This window comes from Pleurodeles waltl, chromosome 6 (assembly GCF_031143425.1).
Source record: "Pleurodeles waltl isolate 20211129_DDA chromosome 6, aPleWal1.hap1.20221129, whole genome shotgun sequence".
Lineage (NCBI taxonomy): Eukaryota > Metazoa > Chordata > Amphibia > Caudata > Salamandridae > Pleurodeles > Pleurodeles waltl.
In genome coordinates, this window is record NC_090445.1 from 1,603,239,815 (window position 1) to 1,603,266,446 (window position 26,632).

At 43.7% G+C, this 26,632-nt stretch overlaps 1 protein-coding gene across 1 annotated transcript in view; it reads left to right on the plus strand.

The window, feature by feature from the left end:
• The window catches only part of LOC138301218 (kelch-like protein 9), a 289,687-nt gene extending 280,377 nt beyond the window's left edge, over positions 1-9,310 (plus strand). The window contains exon 4 of the mRNA XM_069241460.1: positions 247-9,310. Within this exon, the coding sequence (XP_069097561.1) occupies positions 247-573 (327 nt within the window). The 3' untranslated portion in view covers positions 574-9,310. The remainder of the gene's footprint in view (positions 1-246) is intronic.
• The last annotated feature ends 17,322 nt before the right edge of the window (positions 9,311-26,632 follow it).

The following is a 26,632-nucleotide window of genomic DNA, read 5'->3' on the forward strand; positions in this document are numbered from 1 at the left end:
CCTGGTTCTTGTTGAGTAGGACTGCCCTTGCGATTCGATAGAATATCCTTCTTTGCACGTCTCCTGGACCGGAATATGTGCAGAGCTAGTCAGACGGTCAAATTCAGTACATTTTGTATGCTGTGTAATCTAGGTGCATTAGAAGAAATGTTGGGGGAGGGAAAGACTGCCTGCACGTGGGCAAGGGACACTAAAGGGATTAAGTATATTGATTCTTTAATTACATTATTTCTATTTTTTTTTTAGAGTGAGGAGTGGATTCATGTGAGTGAAACAGAATACTACTGTCCAACGTCTGACCAGTGGACTATCCTGAAGTCTTTCCCTTTGGACTGTAGCCAATTCAGCATTTGTGCTAAGCAATCTAAAATACTAATAACTGGAGGTGGATCCCTTCGGCAAATGAAAAAGGAAGACTCAGTATATTTGTACGACCCAGAAGCTAGGACGTGGATGAGGGCAGGTTCACTGCCACACCCTTTAGTGGACCATGCATCCTGTTCTTTGAAGCTATCTCACTACATGTTCTTTAAAATTGCAGATCAAGGAGCAGCTGCAATAACAGAGCAATAGCAACACAAACTAAACAACATATATCTTTGTTACCAGTACAGGAACAGCATTGCATGTATGCAGCAGTAGATCAAGCAGAACACTTAACAAAACTTTAAGGGGCGTAGTATTAAGAAATAACTACCAATAAGTTTTCATGTACAAACAAATACTGGCCAACCAGCATGTTCGGGCTATTTTAGAGGAATATAATATTTACTGAAATGGCTAAACATTGTGCTATAGATGTGAAAGCACACTACGATAAATATGCAGACAGGTGAATGCTACACCTGAAATCACTCAGATCCAACTAAGTAGACAGAAGACTATCTCGAAGACATACCGCCCACTAGTCAGAGGCTTTTAGGCAGTAGATTCATCGTCTTTAATGGGACAATGTTACTTAAATATAGATTCATTTAAAATATGAAAAAGCAATCTTAGGTTAACAGATCTCAAGGAAGTCAATTCTCATATACCAAAGAGAACTACCTTCAAGGTCCTACACAACAGCCAAACTAAAGCAACACAAGACACACGTCAGACCCAGAGTGAGTGCTGATCTAAGAATGTTGGTGGGTAAGTGTTGGTTTGGGGGGAGGGAAAATGTTGCTGCACATGGATGGCTGGACGAATGTGTAGTTTGGTACGAGGATTACTTATATAGTAAAGTACTACACTGGTGTTGCAAGTGAAGCAATTGTATAAGATGGATGGTGGTCAATGGTGTAAGCAACTGGGTTCATTATGGGTGGGTGCCGATGGAAGTATAAGACTGAGTGACCTTGCTGAGTTGTGTTCCCAATGGCAGAGCTGTGATATCGTTTCTGTGGGTGAATAGGTGGTAAGACACTGAACCCCTCGATAGGGTTGGAAGTCCCTGTCCTCAATGATGTGTAATGTGAGAATGTGATCCTCATTTATCAGTGAGTCAGACCAGGTATGGTTTCTAATGTGGGAGACCCATGACAGGTCTTGTGGCAGGTGTTCTACAATGATTTTGCTTACCAAAGGATTTGTGCAAGAGAGTGCTGGTTGGCATAAGTTTAACAAAAAATGGTAATCCTTTTAACATATTTGGCGACTACCTTTATAACCAGTTAATGACACTATCAATGAGGACAGCTAATTACAAAAGTAGGGTACAGGTCCTGCTAACTGAAACTCAGAAGAGAAGCTGTCTGCTGACTTTCCCTAGTAAATCAGATATCATGACTGGGGGTACTGGTTCTCCTGATTATACATTGTGTGCATAAGAGCTTGGGTACATGAGAGAATTTGTATCCTAGGCCTAGAGAGTCAGCCAACTTAATATGTCTGTTTTCTGATACACCTCCAATGATTAAGGCCTGAAAGAGCAACACCTGAAGTAAGAGATCCCTAAGGGCATAACTTAATATGTCTGTTTTCTGATACACCTCCAATGATTAAGGCCTGAAAGAGCAACACCTGAAGTAAGAGATGCCTAAGGGCATAATCAAGACTTACCATCCTATAAAAAGGAGATGGGTTAGTTGCTCAAAACCCTGTGTTTGGCTGGATAGAGACGATCCGGGCATCAGACTGATTGGCCCGAGTGTTTGCCTTGAGGCAATGCACAAAACAAGCATTTGCAATGCAATAGGTCTCGCATTTACGAGAGTTAGAGCTATTGGCATTGTAAATGCATAATTGGACTTTTCTTGCCACATACATTGGTCAATCCTGCCTCATAATTTGGTCCTTTCCTGCCACATAATTCCAGGGGTCCTGCATATAACTAATGCACTTCAATTTACCTTCTTCCTCAGTCTGTAGCAAAAATTTAAAAGGTTACCATTTAGCATTCTAATTTAAATCTGCCATGCTAATTCTAGTAGAATACCACTTTCACCACCCCACCATCAGAGTTGCTGGCTGGATAACACAATTCCCCCCAAAAAATACACAAGACAGCCACATAGGAGTAACAAGGGAAATAAACTAGAAGTGTCCCCAAAACATATCAAGAGTGTTCACACAGTCATAGTGTAACAAGGGTGTTATGCTGGCTTAAAGCATGGTCATAACTGAAATAAGGAGAAATTAATAAAACATATACAATCATCATGTAAACCCCAAAAAAACATTTATCAGGAATACATTTTTGGCATTAGTCTGTAATGCTCAAAACAGCCCATAGAGGGCACCACAATGTACCCATATATAGTCTCATTTCGTGGTTGTTGCTCTCGCAGTTCCCTAAATGGTAAGAGGCAGATAAACTGTTGTCTCTTCTGCTAGACCTATCAGCTGTCTGCTTCATTATCTTTTTGATCCTTTATGCCTTGTTGTTTCCTGGTCATTGTTGTAGGAGGGTCTATCTGTTCCATAACGTATTACCTGGAGTGATATGCCATTGCCTACCAATCAGAAGGACCCATCGCTTCGATGCATCTCACTTATAATCTGTGCCAAAGTCCCATGTTTACAGTAATGTATGTGGCCCATGAGCTTTTTACCTTCCCTGAGAAGCAGGGCACGCTACACGGCTCCTATTTACTGGAATCCAACAACACAAAATGGCAAATAATCGATCTGGGTGGTAAGCCGAAGCTTGGGGCCAGCACACTTTAAGCCACATACCTACGAATTGCCGTCTTTCAATCCTTGCATAACGGTTTGATTACATTTGCAAATCCCAAAATGAATGCGCAGTCCTTTACTTCATGTTTCACAGACATGCCATATCTATTCCCTGGATCAATGCTAGAAACGTTGTATATATTATAGACATAAGCATGTGCTCATGGATTAGAACTGTTTTAATAGTTATGCCTACGTCCTACTAGCCTTAAACCAACTTTACCAAAACGACAATTGGATTCTTATTGCCTTAAAATTCAAATGCCAGTGACTTCCATAACCTACTATGTACTCCATGACGTTGGCAATGTTTACAGTTACTGTAATGTCGAAGGGTATCACAGAGATGATGTACACCTATCACGCACACGCTAGCTGAATTTATTCTTGCACGTTTGCTAAATGTGTACTTATTAGCATTGCAAATTGTGACCCACTGTTCGGTTTACAAATTACTCTGTCTTTGGAGCAGCAAAGATTAAAAAATTTAATCACTTTGTCGAAGTAAAATATGTTCCATTCGCAGCTGCCCTCAAATGAATAAACTATGAAATGTAGTACTAATTCCATTACGAATACTTGCTGGGAATACATTACCCAGACAGTAATGAGCACTTCTGGTGGAGCCGTAGAGACCCAAGGCTTCCTGAAACAACAAATCAAGGAGGTGATTACAGTTTGATGCTGTTTCATGAGCCCTCCTGGGGCATCAATTAATCCCATGAACTCATCCTATAACACACTTATTTACCAAAAGGACATGAAATGAATGGTAGTCAGGGGCATTTGAGTCCCAGAAAGATGATTCAGGGTTGATACTGTCCATTTAAGCAGGAGTGTGTGGCCCTCCTGAAGTGATGCTTCAGCACACCAATGCCATAAGACCAAGCTGCTAGTAATAAATTTTTGTTATTTCTCACATTATCCTCCTATTGGTACATCTATTTTTCGATTTGTGTAGTTCAATGAATTATGTCTGTGTTACTTTAACGTTGTGAATTTGGTACCATCTGCACCAAAAACAACATTATATTTTATTCACAATCAATTTCATTGTTACAAAGCAGATTATACGCATGTTTTCTTAGTGAAGGATGCTCTGCAAGCTGCCCAACAACTGAATTAGTGAATTCATTAACAAGGACCAGTAAATGATATTTAAAAGCATCTCTGGCATTACACTCTGAAAGATAACTATGCGGGGTCAAATATTTTCTAATGAATAACAGATGAAAGCTACAGACTAATGCCAACGAACTCGTATTTTTCCCAATTGCTTTTTATTTACAATGTTAAGCGAGTAAGGATAGCCGTGGGTCGAGCATTTTGCGTTAATTTTCTCAGTTTTAGAGAAGCAATTATACAACTAATTCGTATATGCCTTCGGTGGTAGTGCATTTTTTCATTACATATTCTGTTTTTTTGTATTTCACTGTTAGGGATTTCATTCTCCAGTCAAAGGTCAAATGTATTTGACATCTGTCTAGAAAGAGCAGTTTCAGTTCCACTAGCCCTTGGTAGGATGCAACTCTGAGTTTTTACAGATTTGTATCCAAATTTATGGGGGGGTGGGGGGTTCGCTTCGTATTTTCTGGGGAACAAAATCGTTGAAATAGTAACGATTTATGACCTCTGTTGGCCGCCGACCGGGCGAAGCCTGAGAGGGATTCATTTCAGAAAGCAAAACCAACAAGTCAACCGCTAGTGGCCATGGAGCACGAAGGGCTCAGACAAACGTGAACAAGATTTACAGGGTTGAACCCTGTTTTTAATCACAATGGAATTGGAAAGGCAGGGAGGGGGAGCAGCTAAGAGAAGGACAGCGGAAGAGACCAGCTGTTTCATGTTTCTCGGGTCCATTTGCAAGACGCGTAGCCGAGGATTTGTTTTTTAAATCCGGGACGTGTTTTAGCTCATAAAAGCAGGAAGACATGTCCTGGATGCCAAACAAAAACAAACATTTGAACTGCAGTGGGTTTCGCGTTCGCTCGAGTTAGAGCTATTAGTCTTTTCTTGCCACACAAACTGAAAATAAAAAGTAAAACAGTAGACGTAAGCGGCTGGTTCGAAGCGACGCCGTGAGTTCACAAAGACAGACAAAAGGAACAAGCATCTGAAATGCAAGAACAGAAAATGCGCGAGGGAGAGTAAGGAATGGAGTAAACAAAGTCACACCATGACTGCAGATGAAAATGAGTAATAGACTAGAGCCCTGGAAACAGAAACAACCTGTAGCCACTGAAACATCAAGCGCTCTGGTCAAATGCTATTAGCCTTTGAAAAAAGTAATACCTAAGCACTTGCTACATAGGCACAAGTGGAAGGGTACAAGTACTAGGGCCATGCTCCAGGGGAGTGTACAACTGTGGAAAAGGTGAGCCAAAGAGCAAGGATTGACCTCTAGCAAGCAAGGATTTTTTAAGAGCACTGAAACAAACCAGTGAAAAAGCAGAGACCCCACAAAGAAGTATAGAAGTATATACTAAAGTATATACAAGAGGTCTCAAATGCTCAACCTAAAAAAAAAGTGAAAACAAACTTTTTGGCTGGTAACAGGAGACCTGTGGAACACCTGAAAAAATGCACTTTGTTAGGCTTCCTTCCCCAGAAAGTTGGAGGCTAATTTTGAATTTGAAATATGACAAACAGTATAGCTGCTCTCGTGTTAATTACTAATTTACATGGCTTCCATTAGAAACAATTGTCATCAATAACAAGATTGACATTTTGTTATTCACTGCTGTAACATAAAAAACAGGTGGACACAGAAGTTGTTCCCTACTGCTATGAGGTTACCAGGGGACGTCCTTGCTCCCATTGTGTCCCGCCCCCTAGTCTGTGGAGACATGAATGAGGTGAAGGAATGGCAGTCCGTGGTCTAGCTCGCCTTCTACACCTTTTTTCCGCCTTTCTTCCAGGGTTCCACAAACCTGACGGAGGCAGAACAACATGGGCGGCTTACTGTCTGTGAAAACCAGCATGTCTCCCCATCATCAGGAGTCTCTGTAAACCCGCAATTACAGTGAAAATGTGGCACGTCACCAACTGGCTCTCAACCACTGTCAGCGCAGTGCTGACCCTCCACTCTCAATGTGAGAGTGGGCTACTTTGGGCAGACGGGGAATGGATGTTACAGAGGGTGATTGGCAGGAGCCTAGTTATTTAAGTTTGAGCGGGAAAAGAGGTATGGGGTGGAGGGACGCTAAGGGGGAAGGTAAATCTAGGGGCAAGTGTGTGGAAGGAACCAGGGTGTTTTTGTTTTGAATGGGTGGTGGAGGAATGATAAATGCATTGAGAAAGGCCGTCAGCCGAAACCCATCTGCCTTGCTGTGATTTTCCTGATTTCTGTGGCAAAATAAACTTATGGGAATGAAGTTGGGCTCTGTGAGTGCTTGGCTACTACCTGTTGGTTGAGATATAAGCAGGGGCCGGTGATTATGGGGAAGGTGGAATGCACAACATACAATTAAAATGGGTATGAATTGAATAATACGGACGGTTTTCAACTCGGGGTTCCTAATGACATCCTAGACACCTTGAGCTTCGTTCTATTTGGTGCCACTAAGAACCTCTCACTGAAAAGCATTATTTACTGTTACCCATCCATAATGATATATATATTATTATTTATGGCAGTACATTATCTTTCCATAAAACTATATCTATATCATTTTCTTATCATACCAGTGTTTAGTTGTCAGAAAGCGCCTAGAATGCGAAAGAGGATAGAAACGTCACAATGAATGTCCTCACTTCCAACAGCAGGCAGCTTGAGGACAGCCAGAAATGATGTGCGATCACACAAACACACAAATTGTGTCAGAAGCAGGAAGAAAAAAATAACGTTGTACTTCAGTACACAGACTGCCTAGGGGCAACACAACACCTGCTGATGCAACAGAAAAGAATGAGCTTTTCAGCTAATGAACGGGTGGAGTGCCTTATTGTTGCATGAGCAGATAACGATGCAGCACGCCAAGCTCAGAAGAAGGTGAATGCAGGTAAAATTAATTTAAAAACGCAGCACTGGTTTAAAACTCTAAGGAAATTAAAAAGCCTAATATAGTAATGATTTTGCAAGAGTAGGAAGACTTCTTAAAATTTAGCTGTGACGTTTTTGGGATGTGTTGAACACAAACATGTTTACTGGAGACTTTTTACTACCTTTTGTTTAAGGATTGAAACAATATTATGCTCTCAGCTGTGTCAATGTATTTGCACAAAAACGACTGTTCCAAGAGGACCAGCATCATGTGTGACAACTACAGTCGTTCCTGGATTTTAGCCTACATCTTGCATTATGAGCCATGTAGCTATGATTTTGACGGTAAACATTGGGCCTTAAATATTCCAGAATGCGAAAGGTTCTCAGGTGTAAAACTAGGAGTGGCCGTGGCCTGGCACTATCCACTCAACCTATTGGCCATGCCACCAAGAACTATTGGAGACAGCAACAAACAACAACATTTGAAAGTGTACTGCAACTCGTCAGATCTAAACGTCCAGGGTCACCTGAAGCTTAATCCCACCAAAATAGTTACGGAAATCCACTAAGAAGAACTAATCTGATTGACATAAAATCGACCTGTCACCCCCACTCTCAAGGAACACATCACCAAGAAAAGACAGACTTGTTTCGGACTTGCTTTCTCCACTAAAGAAACGGAAACCATTCCACCCTGAAAGCCACTTCAGAGCTGCCATTTAAGCCTTCTTCTACTCGCATCTGCATGGTGGCAATGGCCATCTTGACAGCATCGTATCAGTTACAATAGTCCCCTTAATTAAATGAATCCTACACACTGCAGCTGGTCTCACCAAATCACATCCACCCTGATGGAACTCCACTGGCACTCTTTGCCACGACACAGCATCTTTAAAACCAGTTGTAGTATCTACAACAATATCACTATCTGGTTGATAAGCTCACCTCTGGTGACTGTTGGTCCAACAACAAGCTTGACTCTATCAGACAAAGAAGTTCAAAAAAGTAAAAAACAAGGTAACGTGCATTCTACATACAACATCCCTTTATCAATCAATCGTAACTGCCCTCAGCCCTCCTCCAATGTACGAAAAGCTGAAAAAGCACCTCTTTAAGGAACACTCCGTCACAATACTGTAAGAGTCCCCACTTGTTTAGAAAACAGCTATTCCTCCAATCACATCTCGTCTTTAATTCTGAACAGCATTCAACTGCCTTTTGGGTACATGCGGCCTATGCAACACTAAATACATACATGCACACAGGCCCATTTGAGAGCGTGTATCCTTGCAAGTATGGGGTCATGAACCATTGTGAGCCCTGCAACTCATTTGCAATGGTCACCCGAAGGGACAGGCCACCATGTGTAACCCAGTCATTGGCCCACCAACCTCTGTGGAGCATCTTTACCTGACCACAACCCACTGACGACAACCAGATAGTGGAAACTAAAGGCGATGAGATGTCAGAGAAGACTGCTCTGGTGCCTGGAGCCTGGAGCCTGCTGCATCCTCCACAAAGTGTAGAACTGCAGCCATGAGCAGTCCTCTGCTTTTGCACACACACAGTCTTGCCACCTACCAGAGAAAGGAGAAAACCCATCAGAGGCAGCTCAGAGCGTCAGTAAGAAATTTGTTGACACAGGGACATCAAGTGGGAAATGGACTACTACTAATCCGCATTGGTGGCCCAGTTTACATTGGGACTGCTGGTACCATTAGCTGCAAACACATAGGAGTCTCTGGGTTACTGAAGACAATGCCCTTTCTTCCAGTCATAATGCAGTTCTCTTACCAACTGAAACGTTTAACAGACAGCCACAATACTGATCTCATCTAAGCTGCTCCTCTGAGACAGGCAGAAGGACTGAAGGACATACTCCTGTCAAAACTTTATGTATGGTCTAAACATGTCATATTTTAAGATTGGACACTAAAAACTGTAGTGAATTTAGAAAGTGAAAGACATCTAGGTAGAAGATTATAATGTGAAATTACTACTGTTTGGAAGGAATGCGATTTAACTTGAAAAGCAACACAAGCAATAATGAGGCTAACGTTCTTCTGCATCTGAAGCAAAAACTTTGTGCATGCCTCAGGGACAGTATTCCGCATAAAAACTACAGAAGAGCTCTCTGCAGCTGCACAATCATCATTAAGATGACCTCAAAGGTCAGTACGCAACTTTGAAATAAATATCTTAACACACATAAAAATACATGTGTCCATGAAGTAAGTTAAGAAAGAAACAACATTATCATTTTTAAACTACTTTTTGACTTCTTGGGGTAAAAACAGCATCAATGACACATTTTAAGCTCTTCTCAAGTAGCATACCGAAAGGTAGAAAAAAATATATAATCGGTTAATCATGTTTTTTGTGCTAGTAGACACTGCACTCTAGGACGTCAGATTTTTGCTTTTGCCATTGTATATAAGGACTTAAGGCACGCTGCATACAGAGTAGTGTAGGTTGACGTGTTAGGAGTGGCTGGCTGTGTCACACATGACAGCCTCTTAGCAGCTATGCAAAATAAATCAAAATCCTGCTCCTGCTCATTGAAAATAAATATGTGCTCTTATCAGTTCACTTGGGTTCACAGAGAGAAACAGCAGTGTTGTCTTGACACATTCCAGGCAGAGGCAGCCAAACAAGACGGGGGAGACTCACAGAAGTCAAGTCACACATGAGGTACTCATCAGTTACTGATAGAGGCGTGCATTTTCATACGAAGCTCATGAGCAGGTAATGCTAAAACGAGGAGTACACAGTCAGCCACTGCAAGAGAGTCATGTACACAAAGGGACTGAGGGAGTAGGCGGTCACGTGAGTAAGTGAGAATCTCTGATAGAAATAAGCAGGTTTCTTTGTTTTAGGGTTCACGGGCAGTTTAAGGATATCAGGAAGATTAGAGTCGAAGAGACAGATGATCTCCCATGTACTCATGAAGGAAAAGTCACAAACCTAACAGCTGGAGCAGGAATCAAAGCCCCAGGGATCCTCAGTGATTTTTATTATCAGTATGGGCCAGTGAATGCAATGGAACTGGCCCTTTTAAACCTCACTGCCACCTCTCTTCTCTATCATGGACGAGTGAGGAGACAGGCCATGGCCAAGCAGGACAAACCGTTTTTAATCTATGCTAGGGTGCAACGTATCCTAAACCAGTCTCCTGATTGGCTGGAAGCAAGCCTACCATATACCAGATAGTAACAGAAAGAACAGGCTGAGAGTAATGTTTTTAGCTGATTCACGTGGTAATCTTGAACTCTGTGGTAATGCAGGGAACTTACTGACGGTTCTAGTGCCACAGAATGGTTTATGTTGGACATTTGTTTTCCTTTTGCAGGGTCATCTCCAATCTTTTTGCTTCCTGCCTCCTATTTGTCCTGACCTGTTGTGTTGGCTTTAGGACTCTGGGCACTTTACCACTGCTAACCAGTGCTAACGTGCATATGCTCTCTGCGTAAATTGTATTGTTGATTGGTTTTTGAATGATTGGCATATTTGATACACTAATAAGTCCCTAGTAAGGTGCACTAGAGGTGCCCAAGGCCTGTAAATCAAATGCTACTAGTGAGCCTGTAGCACTGGTTGTGCCACCCACCTTAGTAGCCCCGTAAACATGGCTCAGACTTGCCACTGCAGTGTCTGTGAGTGCAGTTTTAAACTGCCAACTCAACTTAGCAAGTGTAACCACTTGCCAGGCCTAAACCTTCCCTTTTTTATACATGTAAGGCACCCCTAAGGTATGCCCTTGGTAGCCCTATGGGCAGGGTGCAGTGTATGTTAAAGGTGGGACATGTACTTATGTGTTTTACACGTCCTGACAGTGAAATACTGCCAAATTCAGTTTTCACTGTTGCAAGGCCTATCTCTCTCATAGGTTAACATGGGTGCTGCCTTTAAGTATTATGAAAACACAGATTCCCTTTGGGAGCAGATAGACATATGGAATTTGGGGTCTCTGAACTCACAATTTAAAAATACATCTTTTAGTGAAGATGGTTTTTAGATTGTGTGTTTGACAATGCTACTTTTAGAAAGTAGGCACTTTCTTGCTTAAAGCATTCTGTTACTCTGCCTGTTTGTGGATTCCCTGTCTGGGTTAGTTTGACAGGCTGATTGCACCTCTCTCTAGACAGTGACACAAAAGGAGCTGAGGTGTAGCCTTCATTCATATCCTGATGAGCCATCTGTGCTAGGAGGGAGGGGCGGAGGGGTCACTCACACCTGAAAGGGCTGTGCCTGCCCTCACACAATGCAGTCTCCAACCCCCTGGTGTGTGTCTGGGGCCTGGCCTGGGCAAGGCAGAATTTAGCAAACAAGAGAGACTTTCCTTTGAAGTAGGCCTACTTCAATGGCAGAAAGGGGTATAAGAAGAGCACCAAAACACCTGAAAATTAGATTACTTCTGGAACCATGAGGAACTTCTGCCAAGGAGAAGAGCTGGAGAAGCTGGAGGAAGAGTACTGCACCTTTGCCTGTGACTGTGCTTTCCTGGATTGGCCTGAAGTAGCTGCTTCTGCGTGAGAGAGGACAAAGACTGACTTTTGTGTGACTTCCCACTGGTGAAGAATTTCCAAGGGCTTGAATTAAGCTTGCCTCCTTTTGTTGAAGTCTCAGGGACAACAAAGACTTCTCTCTGCCAGCACTTGGGCTTTCTGCTGAGAGTCCTGCCTGCCAAGTGGTGCTCTACAATGTCTCTGGGCCCTTGAAAGGTGCAGCTGGTGGAAAAGGACAGAAATTCACGCAAAGACCGCCGTGCGGAGAAACTTTTGACGCACCACCCGCTTTGCGGATGAAAAACAATGCCCCACCGGCCTCGTGGCTAAAATCGATGCTCCACCTGCATCGCAGCTGGGAGATTGACGCACCGTGGTTGGAGAAACGACACGCAACACCCGTAGCGGCTGCTGCTAATGACGCAAGCTCCCATGCATTGCAGTTTCATAACACTGTGCTACTGGATTTCTACGCAAAATCGCTGGGTGAGGAAAATCAACGCAAAGCCTGTCCGGACCCGAGGTGCCTTTCTGGATCAATGCATCGCTTTCTTGCGGGAGAGAAGAAAGGACGCACGCCGACCTGAGCGGAGGAGGAACTACGCACACTCTCGCATCCGAGTAAGAAATCGACGCATCGCTGGCTTTTCCGATGCACACTCGAACGTGTGGCTTTATTTTGACGCTACCCAGGTACTTTTGTACACTAACAATGTCCTCACGGTTTTTAAAGGATTTAAGACTCTTTTGCTTTTCAAATTCATAACTTGACTTGTGTATAGTGGATTTTTGTCATTTTGGTCTTGTTTTGTTTAGATAAATATTATCTATTTTTACCAAACCCGGGTTGTGTCATTTTATAGTGTTTTTACTGAGTTACTGTGTGTGTTGGTACAAATACTTTACACCTTGCTTCTGAAGTTAAACCTGCCTGCTCGTGCCAAGCAACCAAGGGGTTGAGGGGGGGGTTAACGGAGGGTGATTCTCCTTTACCCAGACTAGAGTGAGGGTCCTTGCTTGGACAGGGGGTAACCCAACTGCCAACCAAAGACCCCATTTCTAACAGTCTAACATCCAATGCAAAACTGTGAAGGCTATTTGCAAAAAAGGGAATCAATCATGTTCTACTGCAATCCATAGAAGCATCACCATGAATGCATGCAATACAATTGGAGCACTCCTTGGGCAGACTGTGGTCCCTCCTTCACAAATGAACTAGCCCTAAACTTTCAACAAGCATAGTTCCATACATCAGCAATGGTTGTTCTTTAAGCCAATGGCTGCTTAATATAGGTAGATAACAGCCAATGACAGATGCTGGCTGCACCTTTTGCTGATTTTCCATTTGCTCAATGGTTAACTAATTGTAGTTTAACTACAAAGAAGTGTGGAAAGTAACACCACAATTGAAAAACATAAAATTCACACTCCTTTTCTTTGCATATTGATTCTAACAGAGCCTTTGTGTGTGTGCGCTACTAATATTTCTATATGGTAAATTTTGAAATAGAACTGCTAAGATTTCAAGGAGGTAGCAAAATGGAATATGCGTAAAAGCATTGATTTCATGAGGTAAAATGCATTCCGTACCCGTGATACAACCTTAAGAACAATGACCATGCATAAATAATGAAATTAAATCATGGCTAAACACTGCATAACATATTCTGCTTCTTAGAATATTCATTAAACAGTGAGAAAACATTTTACTTGAGTATCAGGATAACATTTTTATCCTCAAGAACGAATATGTTAAATTAACTACAAACTGTACTAAATTCATACCAATATATACCAAATACAAATGTAGGCAGGGTTGGGGAAATGTGTATGTCCTGCATTAGTGAAAGACTGCTGCTGGATATTTATATGGTAAAACCTTTCACCACAATACGTCCAATTAACAAAGTTGTGATTAGATGTCGGAAGGAGTTTAATATAATAAAAATAAACGTAAAATAATATATAGTGACGTTATATATAATGAGTGGGACTTTTATTTTTTTAAATAAATCTTCTTATGTAGTCATTACACCAACACCATACAATAAAAAAACAAAGTAAACCTGGCAACTGATTTAAAAAATCAAATCAGTCAATCAAATAAAAATATGTCAAATATGAAATTCTGATGTGATCTTTCGTTTCCAATGAGTTGTTTCGTGATTATTTTTCTAACAGTGTACTAGGTTTGATTGAAGAACAAGACACTTACTGTTGCAAACTCCTTTTCTGGTAGAAACGATCTAACCATAAACTGCTCCCCTTAGAAATTCCCCAGCTGTCACACTGGATCTGGAAATCTTTGAAGCAGTACCCATTGCTTGCCTGAAGGTGGCCTACATAGGGGACGCTCAGGTGCACTAACATCAGTTGCTTTGCTATAATTCCAGACTCGCAGACAGAGTCAAAATAAAATTGGTCTCGACTAGTGTGAAGGTTCCTAGAATGGGATCTTTTTAGGTGAAAGAGTCTAGGTCAAAGAACAGGGAAGATGGGAGGATCGGTGAGGTATCTGCAATTAGATAGAGTGTTAACATGAAAGGCACTACCAAATGTGTAACTGATTCTTCGGATAGAGAATTATAACTGCAGATTCTTCCCCCTAAAATAGATTTGAAAGCAGTACCTCCTGGTCAGTGGCTCTGTAAATTGGCTCAAGCCAAAAAGTCTTGCAAAACCAAACAGACAAATGCCCATTGCACTGACCTGGTTGTCAAGACCATATTCTTTGTGAACATGTGGAGGGACCCCAACATAGTAGCCTGACAGATGTCCAGAACAGGCAGTCTGAGTGCCAACAAAGTGGTAGCAGTCTTGGCTCTGCTTGACTGAGCCCTCAAGCCTTCAGGAAGCTGCTTCTTAGCAGTATAGCAGATGTTTCTGCATAGCACAATCCAGTGGGTAATTGTTCATTTCTGCACCACTTTCCCTTTGTCTTGCTCTTGGGAAACCGATAATGAGCTGATCATCCACACAGAACTGTTGGGTACGATGGATATAAAACAAAGAGCCCTAGAACCAAGAACACAGCTGTAACAGTGAGCAACCTGAGTGGGTCGCTATGCAAAGATTCAAAGATTCAAAGGGAGGAAACCTATGGAAGGTCAAAACCAAATGCAGTACCACTAGTGGTGTTGTCAGCAAACATCTGAACCAACCTCCCTCAAATGGATTGCAGGAAGGCTTTCTACACCAAGTGGATAGCTTACAAAGCTAACAGGTTGATGTAGAGCTGAGGCTCTGCCAGAGACAGAAGCCCCTATAGTGAATCTCTCCCAGAACCAATTCATCTGTGGTCATGGTCGGCTCCGGGTATGGAAGGGCTAACCACAATGCAGTCTTGTAGCTACAACTGCAGGTCTTTTGCAGTCTCCTCCAAAATCTGGTCTAGTGTGGAGAGGTTCACCTAATATTGTAGCCACACGGACAACTACATAGGAGAGAGGGGCTCCGCAGATCAAGGGGACAGAGCGCCGTGTCAATAGTAAAAACAAATTCCCCTTGGAAAAAAAAATCAAACAGATATGAGTTTAGACCAACAGAAAACATTCTGCTCTCATACCTCAAATATTTGCAATTATGAATCAGTACCACATCTGCATAAAGTTTGCACAGAGCTTTAGTCATATAAAAGTAGTATACTGCAATCCATTATAAGATGCTCATGTCCATTATTGTCCAGCTTCCTCATTTCTGCCACAAAAAGCCACTGCACCTCTAACACATCAGGTGCTACGAATGGGAGGGCAGTCTCGCACTATCTCCATTTCACCAAACCAAGGGTTGCGCACTCAGGAGGATTTCCAAATTATTTACTAAGCCATACAACAAAGAAAACAGGGTTTGACAAATGCGTCTCGGCATGGAGCCTTCCTCAATGTCAAAAACTGACCGCATTTTGGTCATTTAAATAAAAGAGGCAGAGTCACTTTCTTCCAGCAGCTTAATAATGGAAATTGAGGACGCATTCGTATTACAAATTGCTGCTACTTTGCAATCATATTGTGACTGCTGTATTGCAACTTATTACAATGTAAGGCCTATATATATTCCCATTGTTTAATCTCCAGGAAAACTAGATTGTACAAATGCCACCCTTTACAGATCATATCCACCTTATTTATCAATAAATACAATTCTAAGATCTGCGCTACCATGGCGATCCAATATTGTGTAGTGGTATTCCCACATATTAAAAACATACAGTATTATCAAGGAGGCTTCACAATCCAAAGCTTCAATTATACATTAATATACCCCCTTTTCTGTTGGTCTAAAGACCCATATACGTTTGTTTTTTCCAATGGGAAATTTGTTTTTAATGTAGCAATCCGGACTCCATATCCCACTGCAGAGCCTGCATGTGACATCTGGTGTATTTGACCAACAGGATGCTGGAGGCCATCAGCCCCAACCACCTCAGGATCACACTCACTGAGATCCAGGACCGAGGATGAAACATCAGCATCACACCCCAAATGTCCTGTGCTCTCCACTATGGGGAACAAGCATGAAACCGCACCGTGTCCAGAATGGCTCAGATGAAAGGAAGCATCGGAGGAGTAAGGTGTAACTTTGGCATTTTTATAGTGATCCCCTAGCATAGTGAGGAGGATCATCATAGTCTTGGAGCTGGTTGACGACTGCCTAGGGCAAGCCTGCCTTCAGCAGCCCGTCACTGAGCTAAGGGGAAGACTGGAACCCGAGACCTCCACAGATGAGTTGCGATGAAGGATATTACCTCCATGAACAACTGAGAGGGAAGCCAAAAGAGAGCACAGCAAACGAAAATTGCTTGTGGTCCACGTAGCTCGCAGGTAATGCCTGCTGGCCCTCATGACAGGGATGTGAAAAAAGGCGTCCAGCTTGTCCAGTGCTTCCATCCAGTCAGGGAGGAGGACAAACAAGATTTGAGCCAAAGTGAGCATCTTGAATTTTTCCTTTTTTCAGGAAGGCTTTAAGGGGAAGCAAGTCCAGTATTGGACACAAGCCTCCATGCTTTTTCTGCACCAAGAAGTAGAGGGAATTGCAACAACGACCCACTTCAAGTATCAGCACCCTCTCTATGGCACCTTCGGCCACAAGAGCCTGCACTTGTTACGCAACAAGAACAGATGCTCCTCCGTCAACAGTTTTTGGGACAGTGGCATGGACGACAACGTCACCAGAAATGGGAAGGCATAGTGCCACCTAACAATTTGTAATGCCCACTCTTCAAAGGTGATGGATTGCCACACTTGCAGTAAATGTCAGATCCTGTCTCAATTAGGTGGCTGTGTGCTGGAGAGGATACATCAAAGAGAGGGTGCACAGCGGGAGGGGTGGTTAGCTACAATGCATGCTGCCCCTGCTGTCTTCGTGACCTAGGAGGTCCTCTGTCCTGGCCACAAAGAGGCTGGGAAGGCTGACAGACTGGAAGTGTCTGTTGGCGAGGTTAAAACCCCCTGCCAAATCCTTGCAAAAGGTGATACTAAGGAGCCACGGGGGAAGACTAATAGCGAGACCAAGAGTGCAGACCACAGCCATGCTATCCTTAAAGTGCTGAATCGGTCGTTTCTCCAAAAAGACAGGACCAGTCACTGAGTACATCCATCACGCTGGGCTAGACATCCCCTGGAAAAAGCAGAGGAGCATCTACAAGCATGTTGTCTTATGGCAAAACTGGTCACAATGGCTTGAAACAACCAATCTGTGGTATCCAGACGGCAACATATATGATTTTGACTGCGTCTTGCATGGCCTGGGAAATTAAGGCACAAGCTTCCTCCAAGACTAGAGGCAAAACCTGACTCAATGAGTCCCATAAATCATGGCAGTAATGACTGAGCAACCAAGAAGCATTAATGGAACGAAAGGCAAGACGTGTAGAGCAGAAAACCCTAGGTCCAAAAGTACTGATGTGTTTTGACTCCCTATCCAGAACATGTTAGGATGCACCTTACTAGCTGAAACCTGTACCATTTAACTCTGCGGGGAGAGGTGCTGAGAGAGGAAGGCTGGATCCCCCTGGTGCTGGAGGGGGATGTCTGGCAACCTGGTAATCGACAGGGGACTCCCGAGCAGGCCTGTGCCCCGGTGCTCAGAAAGATGTAAGTCAAGGCCTCATTGAAAGGTAAAAGAGTCTCAGGAGTCCTTTAGCCAGGTTGGAGGAACTCAGTCAGCTAATCTGTTTTCATTTCTTAAAAGTGGACCTGAAAGTCCAAGATCTCCACTGCTGTGCGCACCCCTGCAGCAAATGATGCACAATCCTCAATATCTGGCCCAGAAGGGAAAAACATCACACTATCAGAAAACGTGTCAAGCCCACTGCCTTCTAGGAACTCATATTACCAGTTGGCTCCTTGATATAACTGGCCAATAGGTCATAGGTGCTCTCATCAGAATCCATGGCAAAAAGATTGGGGAGGAAGAGTTATCTGCTTGGGGCAAGGGAACCGCATAATAATTGCTGCCCGGAAGAAGTGGCTTCAAGGTCGATGCAGGAGGGGTTCGGCACATCGCTGGGTCATGGCATTGCTTTGTCCACTAATGTCAGGGAAGTTGCCATCAATGTTTGGGGGCTGCGTCTCAGCATAACTGATTGTGCCAGTAACAGCATCAGTGCCAGGCTTGGATGCATCCAAAAGCAGATGCAGAGGGCCCAGCTGGCACCAAGGGAGATGTCACCGGTCGAGACACAGCTGGGAGACTTCTTGACTTCATGGTGCCGAAGTTGCTCCAATAAGAGCTTCTTCCGCACATAAGCACATGCCTAATGAAACTCACAGAGTTGAGCAGGAGCCACGCAGGTTCTGGGAGGTGCAGCTCTGGGTGCAGGTCCAGGAGGTGTGATGATTCCCTGCCTTCACAGGGGACCTGAAGCTATGTTTAGATAGCTTCTTCTTCTTAGACCTAACAAAGGAGTGCAACCTAACTGCTGACTTAGCCTGGAAGCGAGACTGGAAACATCTTGACCCTGCCACTTCAACTGGCATGTCCACCCACTTTGCAGGGCAATAGACATCTTAAACTCCCATCTTTGGACAGCCTCCGAGTGCAATTATGCCAACTCATAGAATCGTGGGACAACCTAAAACACCAATGGCAGATCAAGTAGGGATCAGAGACAGACATCTGTCTGTGACATTCACCAAAAAGCTCAAAGAGACCAGGGGTAGCTCCGGATAACTGTCCGTTGGTGCAGAAAGGAAGAAAATTATGTCAGTGCTTGTAGGTGGAGCCTTGCAGAATACCTCAGCACAGGCATCCGCAAGCGTCATCTTCCTGCACGCAATGGGTACTGTTTCAAAGTTTTTTATCGATCGAGTCTGATGACTGGGGAGTGCCCTAAGGTGAGGAATGTGAGGCAAAGTGGCACACAGATGCCAATATGGCAAATATACTGGGGTGTATCTAGAGGTGGACGTCAGAGCAGAAAGTTGCAGGACCCATCACAAATCCATCAATGGGCAAAGCAGTGTCCCACTTTGTTCACTTCTTGAACCCCTTCGCTGGCAGGCCTTTTCCCCTCCTCAGGTGCCAGGCTTTTTTTTGGCTATTTGGGACAGTTTGCGCTTAGACCCTCATAACTTTTTGTCCACCTAAGCTACCCACGCCAAATTTGCATCCTTTTTTTACAAAATCCTAGTGATTCTAGAGGTACCCAGAGTTTGTGGGTTCCCCTAGAGGAAACCAAGAAATTATTCAAAATACAGCGAACATTTCATTAAAAAAAAAAATACAAAATGGAAAAAAGGGCTGCAGAAGAATGCTTGTGGGTTTTTTCCCTGAAAATGGAATCAACAAGGGATTTGCAGTGGTAAATTACCATCTTCCCGAAACAGGCAGACTTGAATCAGAAAATCACGTTTTTCAACACAGTTTGGCATTTTACTGGACATACCCCATTTTTACTATTTTTTGTGCTTTTAGCCGCCTTCCAGTTAGTGACAGAAATGGGTGTGAAACCAGTGCTGGATTCTGGAAAACTAAACATTTCTGAAAAGTAGACAGAATTCTGAATTCAGCAAGGTGTCTTTTGTGTAGCTTCCACAATGTTTTCCTGCAGAAAATAACAGCTGAAATTAAAAAAAAATATTCAAATTAAGCTGAAAAAAGCCATATTTCTCCACATTTTACTCTGTAACTTCTTCCTGCAATGTCAGATTTTCAAAAGTAATATACCGTTACATCTGCTGGACTCTTCTGGTTGCGGGAATATATAGGGCTTGTAGGTTCATCAAGAGCCCTAGGTACCCAGAGCCAATAAAGGAGCTGCACCTTGCAATGTGTTTTCATTGTATACCGGGTTTACAGCAATTCATTTGGTGAAATATAAAGAGTGAAAAATAGCTATCAAGGAAACCTTTGTATTTCCAAAATGGGCACAAGATAAGGTGTTGAGAAGCAGTGGCTATTTGCACATCTCTGAATTCAGGGGTGCCAATATTAGCATGTGAATTACAGGGCATTTCTTAAATAGATGTCTTTTTTATACACTGTCTTACATTTGGAAGGAAAAAATGTAGAGAAAGACAAGGGGCAATAACACTTGTTCTGCTATTCGGCTTTCCCCCAAGTCTCCCAATACAAATGGTACCTCACTTGCGTGGGTAGGCCTAATGCCCACGACAGGAAACTCCAAATTGACACATCACATTTTTACATTAAAATCTGACGTGTTTTTTGCAAAGTGCCTAGCTGTGGGTTTTGGCCTCTAGCTCGGCCAGCACCTAGGGAAACCTACCAAACCTGTGCATTTTTTTAAACTAGACACCTAAGGGAATCCAGGATGGGGAGACTTGTTGGGCTCACACCAGGTCCCATTACCCAGGATCCTTTGCAAACCTCAATATTTGGCAAAAAAAAAACACTTTTTACACACATTTCAGTGACAGAAAGTTCTGGAATCTGAGAGGAGCCATGAATTTCTTTCCCCCAAGTCTTCCGATAAACGTGGTACCTCACTTGTATGGGTAGGCCCAGTACCCGCGAAAGGAAAGGCCCCAAAACACTATGTGGATACATTACAAAATATCAAATACAAAACTACCTGTGTTTTTTGTCCTGGGCTCAGCAGCCACACAGGGAAACCTACCAAACCCAAACATTTCTGAAAACTAGACACCCAAGGGAGTCCAGGGAGGTGTGACTTTCGTGGATCCCACAGTGTTTTCTTACGCAGAATCTTAAAATTGAGCTAAAAAAATTAAAGTAAATTTAAAAAAAATGTGGGATCACCGCACCAGCACAAATTTCCTACTACCAACGTCCCCCTCAATCTCCCAATAAAAATGATAACTCACTTGTGTAGGTGGTCCAAGTGCCTGTGACAGGGAAGAGCCAAAAACATGTTGAAAATGAGGGGGAACCAAAGTGGGTCCAAAAGGGCAGTTTGAAAAAAAAACATTTTTAGGCTCACAAGTGGAGCAGAATTGTTATAGATGTGACAATACTAGGTGAAATTCCTGCAGATTCCAGAAGGTTCCATCACAGAAATGTGGGGGAAAATGTGTGATTTCCAGCAAAGTTGGAGGTTTGCAGGGCATTGTGGGTAAGAAAATGGTGCAGGATGTATGTACAGCACACCACCCTGGATTCACCCAGATGTTTAGTTTTCAGATGTGTATAGGTCTCGTAGATTTTTCTACATGGCAGAGTCCCAAAGTCCAAAAAAGTGCCACCCTCACAATTCCAATTGGGACGATTTTGAGAGTTAGACAGGCTCTCATGGCCCAAATGTAAAACCAAAGCTCAACCATACTGGTTGGTAGCCACCACCCCACTATATATTTATTTTTAATTCCCTGGCATCTAGTAGGCTTTCTGCCCCTGCTCCCCCCAGAGGGGAGTGGATTTGGGGTAATTGCCCCATCTGCCCACCTGTGGGCAGAAACCCCATTTATTTGGGGTGGGGGTATGGCCATACCCCACCCTCTTTTAAAAAAAAAAAAAATCTCCCCTGGTCTCTGGTGGGCTTTCTGCCCCCCCCCCGCCCCTTTGGGGCAGATATGCCTTACAAAAATAGGCACATCTGCCCCCAAGGTGGGCAGAAATGGTCTAAAAAACTAATTTCTCCCCAGGGGTGTGACCCTTGCCTAAGGCATTGCTCCCCATCTGTAAAAACAAAACAAAAAAAGAAATCCCTGGTGCCTAGTGGTTTCTACCCCTCATTGGGGAGGGAGATGGGCCAGAAATGGCCTTAAATAAAATTGACACCCAGGGGAGCGACCCTTGCCTAAAGAGTCACTCCCCTTACAACATAAACAAAAAAAGAAATCCCTGGTGTATAATGGCTTCTGGCCCCCCCAACCCCCTGAGGGCAGATCGGCCTAATTAATAAAGGCCGATCTGCCCCCCGGGGGGTGTTGGGCAGAAATGCCCTTAGATAAAATACCTCCCCCCTCCCATGGGGGTGTCACTTGCCCAAGGGGTCCCTCCTCTTATGACAATTTCCTGGAAAAAAAATCCCTGGTGTCTTGCACTTAGCGATCATGCTGCAGGAATGCTCAGAGAGACAAAGAAAGGGAAGGGAAAAGCCTTTCCTTCCCTTTTGATGCCTCCCGGATCTCCCCTGCCCCCGTGCCAAAGAGAAACTAATCTGTTTCTCCTCAGATCGCGCTCTGGGAGATGACCTCTGATGAGGCTAGCGCTCCCTCCCAATCCCCCCCCATGAGCCAGGTGCAGGACGAGCTGATCTCGTCCTCGGCTCACGGTGACTGTGGCCGAGGGTGAAACCAGCTTATCGACGGTACCCGAGGGGTTAAGCCGAGCAGGTGAATACAGCAATATGCAAAAGTCAACACTGTAAGAAGTGGTGTGACAGGTATCCTGGGAAAGGAGCTAAGGTACTCCTTAAGATTGGTAGCCCAGCACTGGGTCTGTTTCATTGTCCTCTCTCTGTCATTTTTCCTTTGCTGCGGTATGTATTCCCAACCTACAGTGGGGCAAAGGAAAGTAAATTGGGACACGATCTGTGGTAGGAAAGGAGTCAGGTGGTGGAAAGGAAGCCAGATTTACAAGAGTTGGTAAAGGAGCAGAACTCTGTTGTTGGTTCTGGATTAGTGGTGCTCATGACCTGTCCCCTACTGAACATTCTACACAAATTACTCTTTCTAAAGAGATACTTGCTCTCATAAAGAGAAGCATGACAATCAGAAGAGAGCCCAACAGAAGGCAGGGCCCTTAGCTGAGTGTGTCTTGCTCTATTTACAGAGTGGCTCTTCTGGAGGCTGACCTTCCCTTTGATAGAGAGTGTAGTCCCTCTAAGAAGAACCTTTCTCATCAGCACTGAAACATGTCTTTCTTAAAGTGAGTGTCCTCCTCCTACAGAGCAAGTGTTCTGCCAGTATGAAGAGGACCTGTCCTCTGAAAAACAACTTATATTTAAGTAGGGATCAATGCAATGCCACCTTCTCAAGGGGGCTGGCCATTCATAACAAAGTTAATGTCTTACCATATGGAGATCCCTGTGCCACTCAGCAGCGGGAAGAAATTCCAGCCCATTAAGAGACTGCTGTGGGATTAAAAAACGTTTTCTGAACCGGTCATAAAATCTACAAAAAACACAAAATGCAGCAAAGATTGGCTGGATAAATCATCACACGGACAGCGTTTGGAGATAAGATCATGTACAAACCTCAGGGGGAAAAAAAACATATATTGCACAGTGCCAGACCTAAAATGAAAAACCAAGGAACGCTCCCAGCGCGTACGAACTAGCCTGAAATAATCAGTTGAACAGTTTAATTCCCTCAGACTCAGATATTGGTCCACACTGGGCTTCTCCCCATGTCCCTAAGACAGCTTAATTCCTCATGATCATAATGGACTTTAACTACTGCTATCTTAGTTATACCTGTGCATAAGGATGGGTCAGTAAATGAAGTTTGCATTCCTATTTTTAGTAAGCTCTCCTTTTACAAACGCAAGCCAAGGAACATGCAGCCCACTGTCAAGAGTCAAGCAATCCAATATTACCTCTCTAGTCGGGGCAGCCTCCGAATTGTGCCACATGACAAGCCATAACATGATCGGGCACACTCTTAAAAAATCTGCAATATAGGGAAGTCCCATTTCACTACGGCAAATAAAATAGGAAGCAGAAATAGGAGCAGATGAAAGACTTCTGCAAAATCTATTCTCTTCTCGCTGTGTGGCCAAGCAGTTATCAATTTCCCATACCTCAGCCCCGTACATAGCTATTGGGACACATTGGGAGCTGAATATATTTTTAACAATGGGGCCACAAAGCCCCTGTCCTTAGGCTGAGGAAAGCTACATAGTGACCCACTGGCTTAAGAAAATTTGGTAGCATGCCTAGCAGATGTGCAAGAACCCTGGGCAGAAAAAATAACACCCAGTTAAGTGCAATTATTAATGCTACTCAGATGCTGCTTACCAAATTAAATATTGAACAGGAAAGAGCACTAAGGGCCATAATAGGGGATTTACTAAAATTGGTTGAAGATCCAATGAGGTCATTAAATCGACATACACATTAACAAGCTGCCGCAAAGCCTTAGGAGTACGTGCCAAGAGCACAGCGTCATCTGTATACAATAATGCTTGAAGTTGTCACTTCGAAGAGAGCGAGGGAGAGAACATGGCTGCCGGCTAACATGGGTCGCGGAAGGCTTCCTATGCCGGTCCCGCTAGCCCGTTTCTCCACGCGCCCTTGTTTTTCGAGGCAGCAGAAATCATTTTGGGGGCAAAGGGGAGCAGGTATCTTACCCGAGGCGGCACCCTGGAGGGAGTGTCGGGGCTTTTGGGGCCCACGACCTAGACGCGAGCAGCTTTTGATCTACAGCGCGCAGGTGCACAGCTGCGAGGATTCCCCTCCGGGGGAATAGAGGTAGATTAAGTGTCAGCACTGCTGACTAGAGGACGCCAAAACATCCTGAAGGCTGGAAGCCTCAGGGGAATTTGGTTTTCCACACAAACTCAGCATCAAGGAGAGGTAATTTGTCATCCTTGGGGGGAGTGACTGTAGTTCCCGATTCTCCCCAAATATTTTACACAAGGGATGGAAACAAAAAATATTTACTATGCAGAGTGCAAGGGTGCTAAATTTGGGTAAAAGGAAAGGAGGAGGTGGAGCCTGGAAGAAGTGGCAAGAAGAGTCCTAGCTTAAAGGGGAATCTGGTCCCTATGACAGAGCCCCCCCCTCAAAAAAATTGGAAATCTATTAAATCTTCTGCTGTGGACACTCAGGAAATCCGTTCAACGACAGTAGCAGGTATACGGGGGTGGCTTTGCCGATTTCAAGACGCAGCAAATCTGCTACTAGAAAGTCGAAGATTATCCGTCTCTAAGGACATTTTAAAGTTTTGCCTGGCACACAGGAGATGGAGGGAAAAGGCCTCGGGAATCCTGATTTCAATCCAGAAAGGAGTGAAGAGGATAGTCAGGTTTCACAAAATGAGTGCTCCCCTGATAGGTTTCAGATTTTAGAAGTGGAGAACTTGGACCATGATAATAACAGTGAGGCTTCCAGTCAAGACGATGTGATGAACATCAGTAAAAGGGTCTCTACCAGCCATCAGCAGGAGTTAGAGAATGAGGAGAGGCAGGATGGGGATGGGACTTACAGCAGCAGGAAGAGTGGCAAACTCCCCTGGTGCAGGCCTTGAAGGAGGTACCTCTTACTCAGTCTACTGCAGGAATGATACGAGACCTGGCAGTGGAGGTTAGGGGTAGTTTCGAGATTTTAAACAGTAACCAGAAAGAGATAAGAAGTTTATGTGAAGCCCTTGGGCAGAAGGTTGATGGTCTCACAGAAAGGATAGCTGCCCTGGAAGTAGAAGTCAGCGATTTGAGGAGAGGAATGGAAGATAACAGGGAGGCAATCCAACATATGAAATTGGGGGAGGAAAAGGTACATCTAAAGCTTGAGGTAATGGAGAATAAACTGAGGAGGAATAACTTAAGGTTTCTAAAAGTCCCCGAAGGACTGGAAGCTGGGGATTTGAAGCGTTTGGTGGTCTGCCTGATTAAACAAGGGGTTCGGGTCGATGATGAAGAAGAAGACTTAGCAAAAGATATTCAGAGGGTGCATAGGGATCCTTTCAGAAAACCCACCAATAGGGACAAACCTAGAAAGATTCTGGTCTGCTTCCATACTTATGCCATTAAGGAGCGTATTTTAGCTACTGCATTAAAAAAAAAAAGACTTTAAAGGCTGAGGGAATCAATTTTGAGATTAGATTTGATCTATCTAGTATGACATTAAACTAACAATGGGAATTGGGGTAAAGAATCGAAGTTTTGAAGCGGTTAGGGGCTACGGCCCAATTAAAATTCCTGTCTTCCTTGATAGTGATGGCTAATAATAAAATGTATACCTTTAGACAAGGGCAATCAACCGTTTGGCTAAGGAGCGCAGATTCATTATTGTTGATACTCATTGACCGGGAGGAGCCCTCCCAAGGCGATCTTGCCTAGTGAGGAAGACAGGGAGGGTTCTCGCAGGAAAATGGAGGTTGGGTTAAGGGAGTGTAGGTGGAGGTTGGGGGGCGGGTGGTGCACAGGGTGTGGAGCAAGGGGAAAAAGCAAAAAAGAATTCCTTATTCATGTGCATGTGATAAAAATCTTTTTGTTAATCTCTAGGGTTGTTGTGGGCAAATTGTGTGTAAAGGCTGAAAATGAAGATGAAGGGTAACGAGTTAAGGCTCCTATCATGGAATGTTAATGGTTTAAGGGGGCAGGCAAAATAGGTTAGTGCAATGTTGTAGGGATGTCCAAGCTATGGTGATAATTTAGCAAGAAACGCATCTATCTAATGAGGAGTGTATTAAGTTGTTTCAGCCACATCAATGGATATAGAATACTTTAAGTTCCATACAGGCAGGGGTAGGAAGGGGGTCGCTATATTAGTTAAAAACCACCCTGAAATTTCTTTTCAAGGAGGACCCTTATATAAACCAGGCAGATGGGTAATAGGGAAGTTGGTGGCTTTCAATCACACGTTTACTTTAGTGGGTTATTATGGGCCGCATAGGCA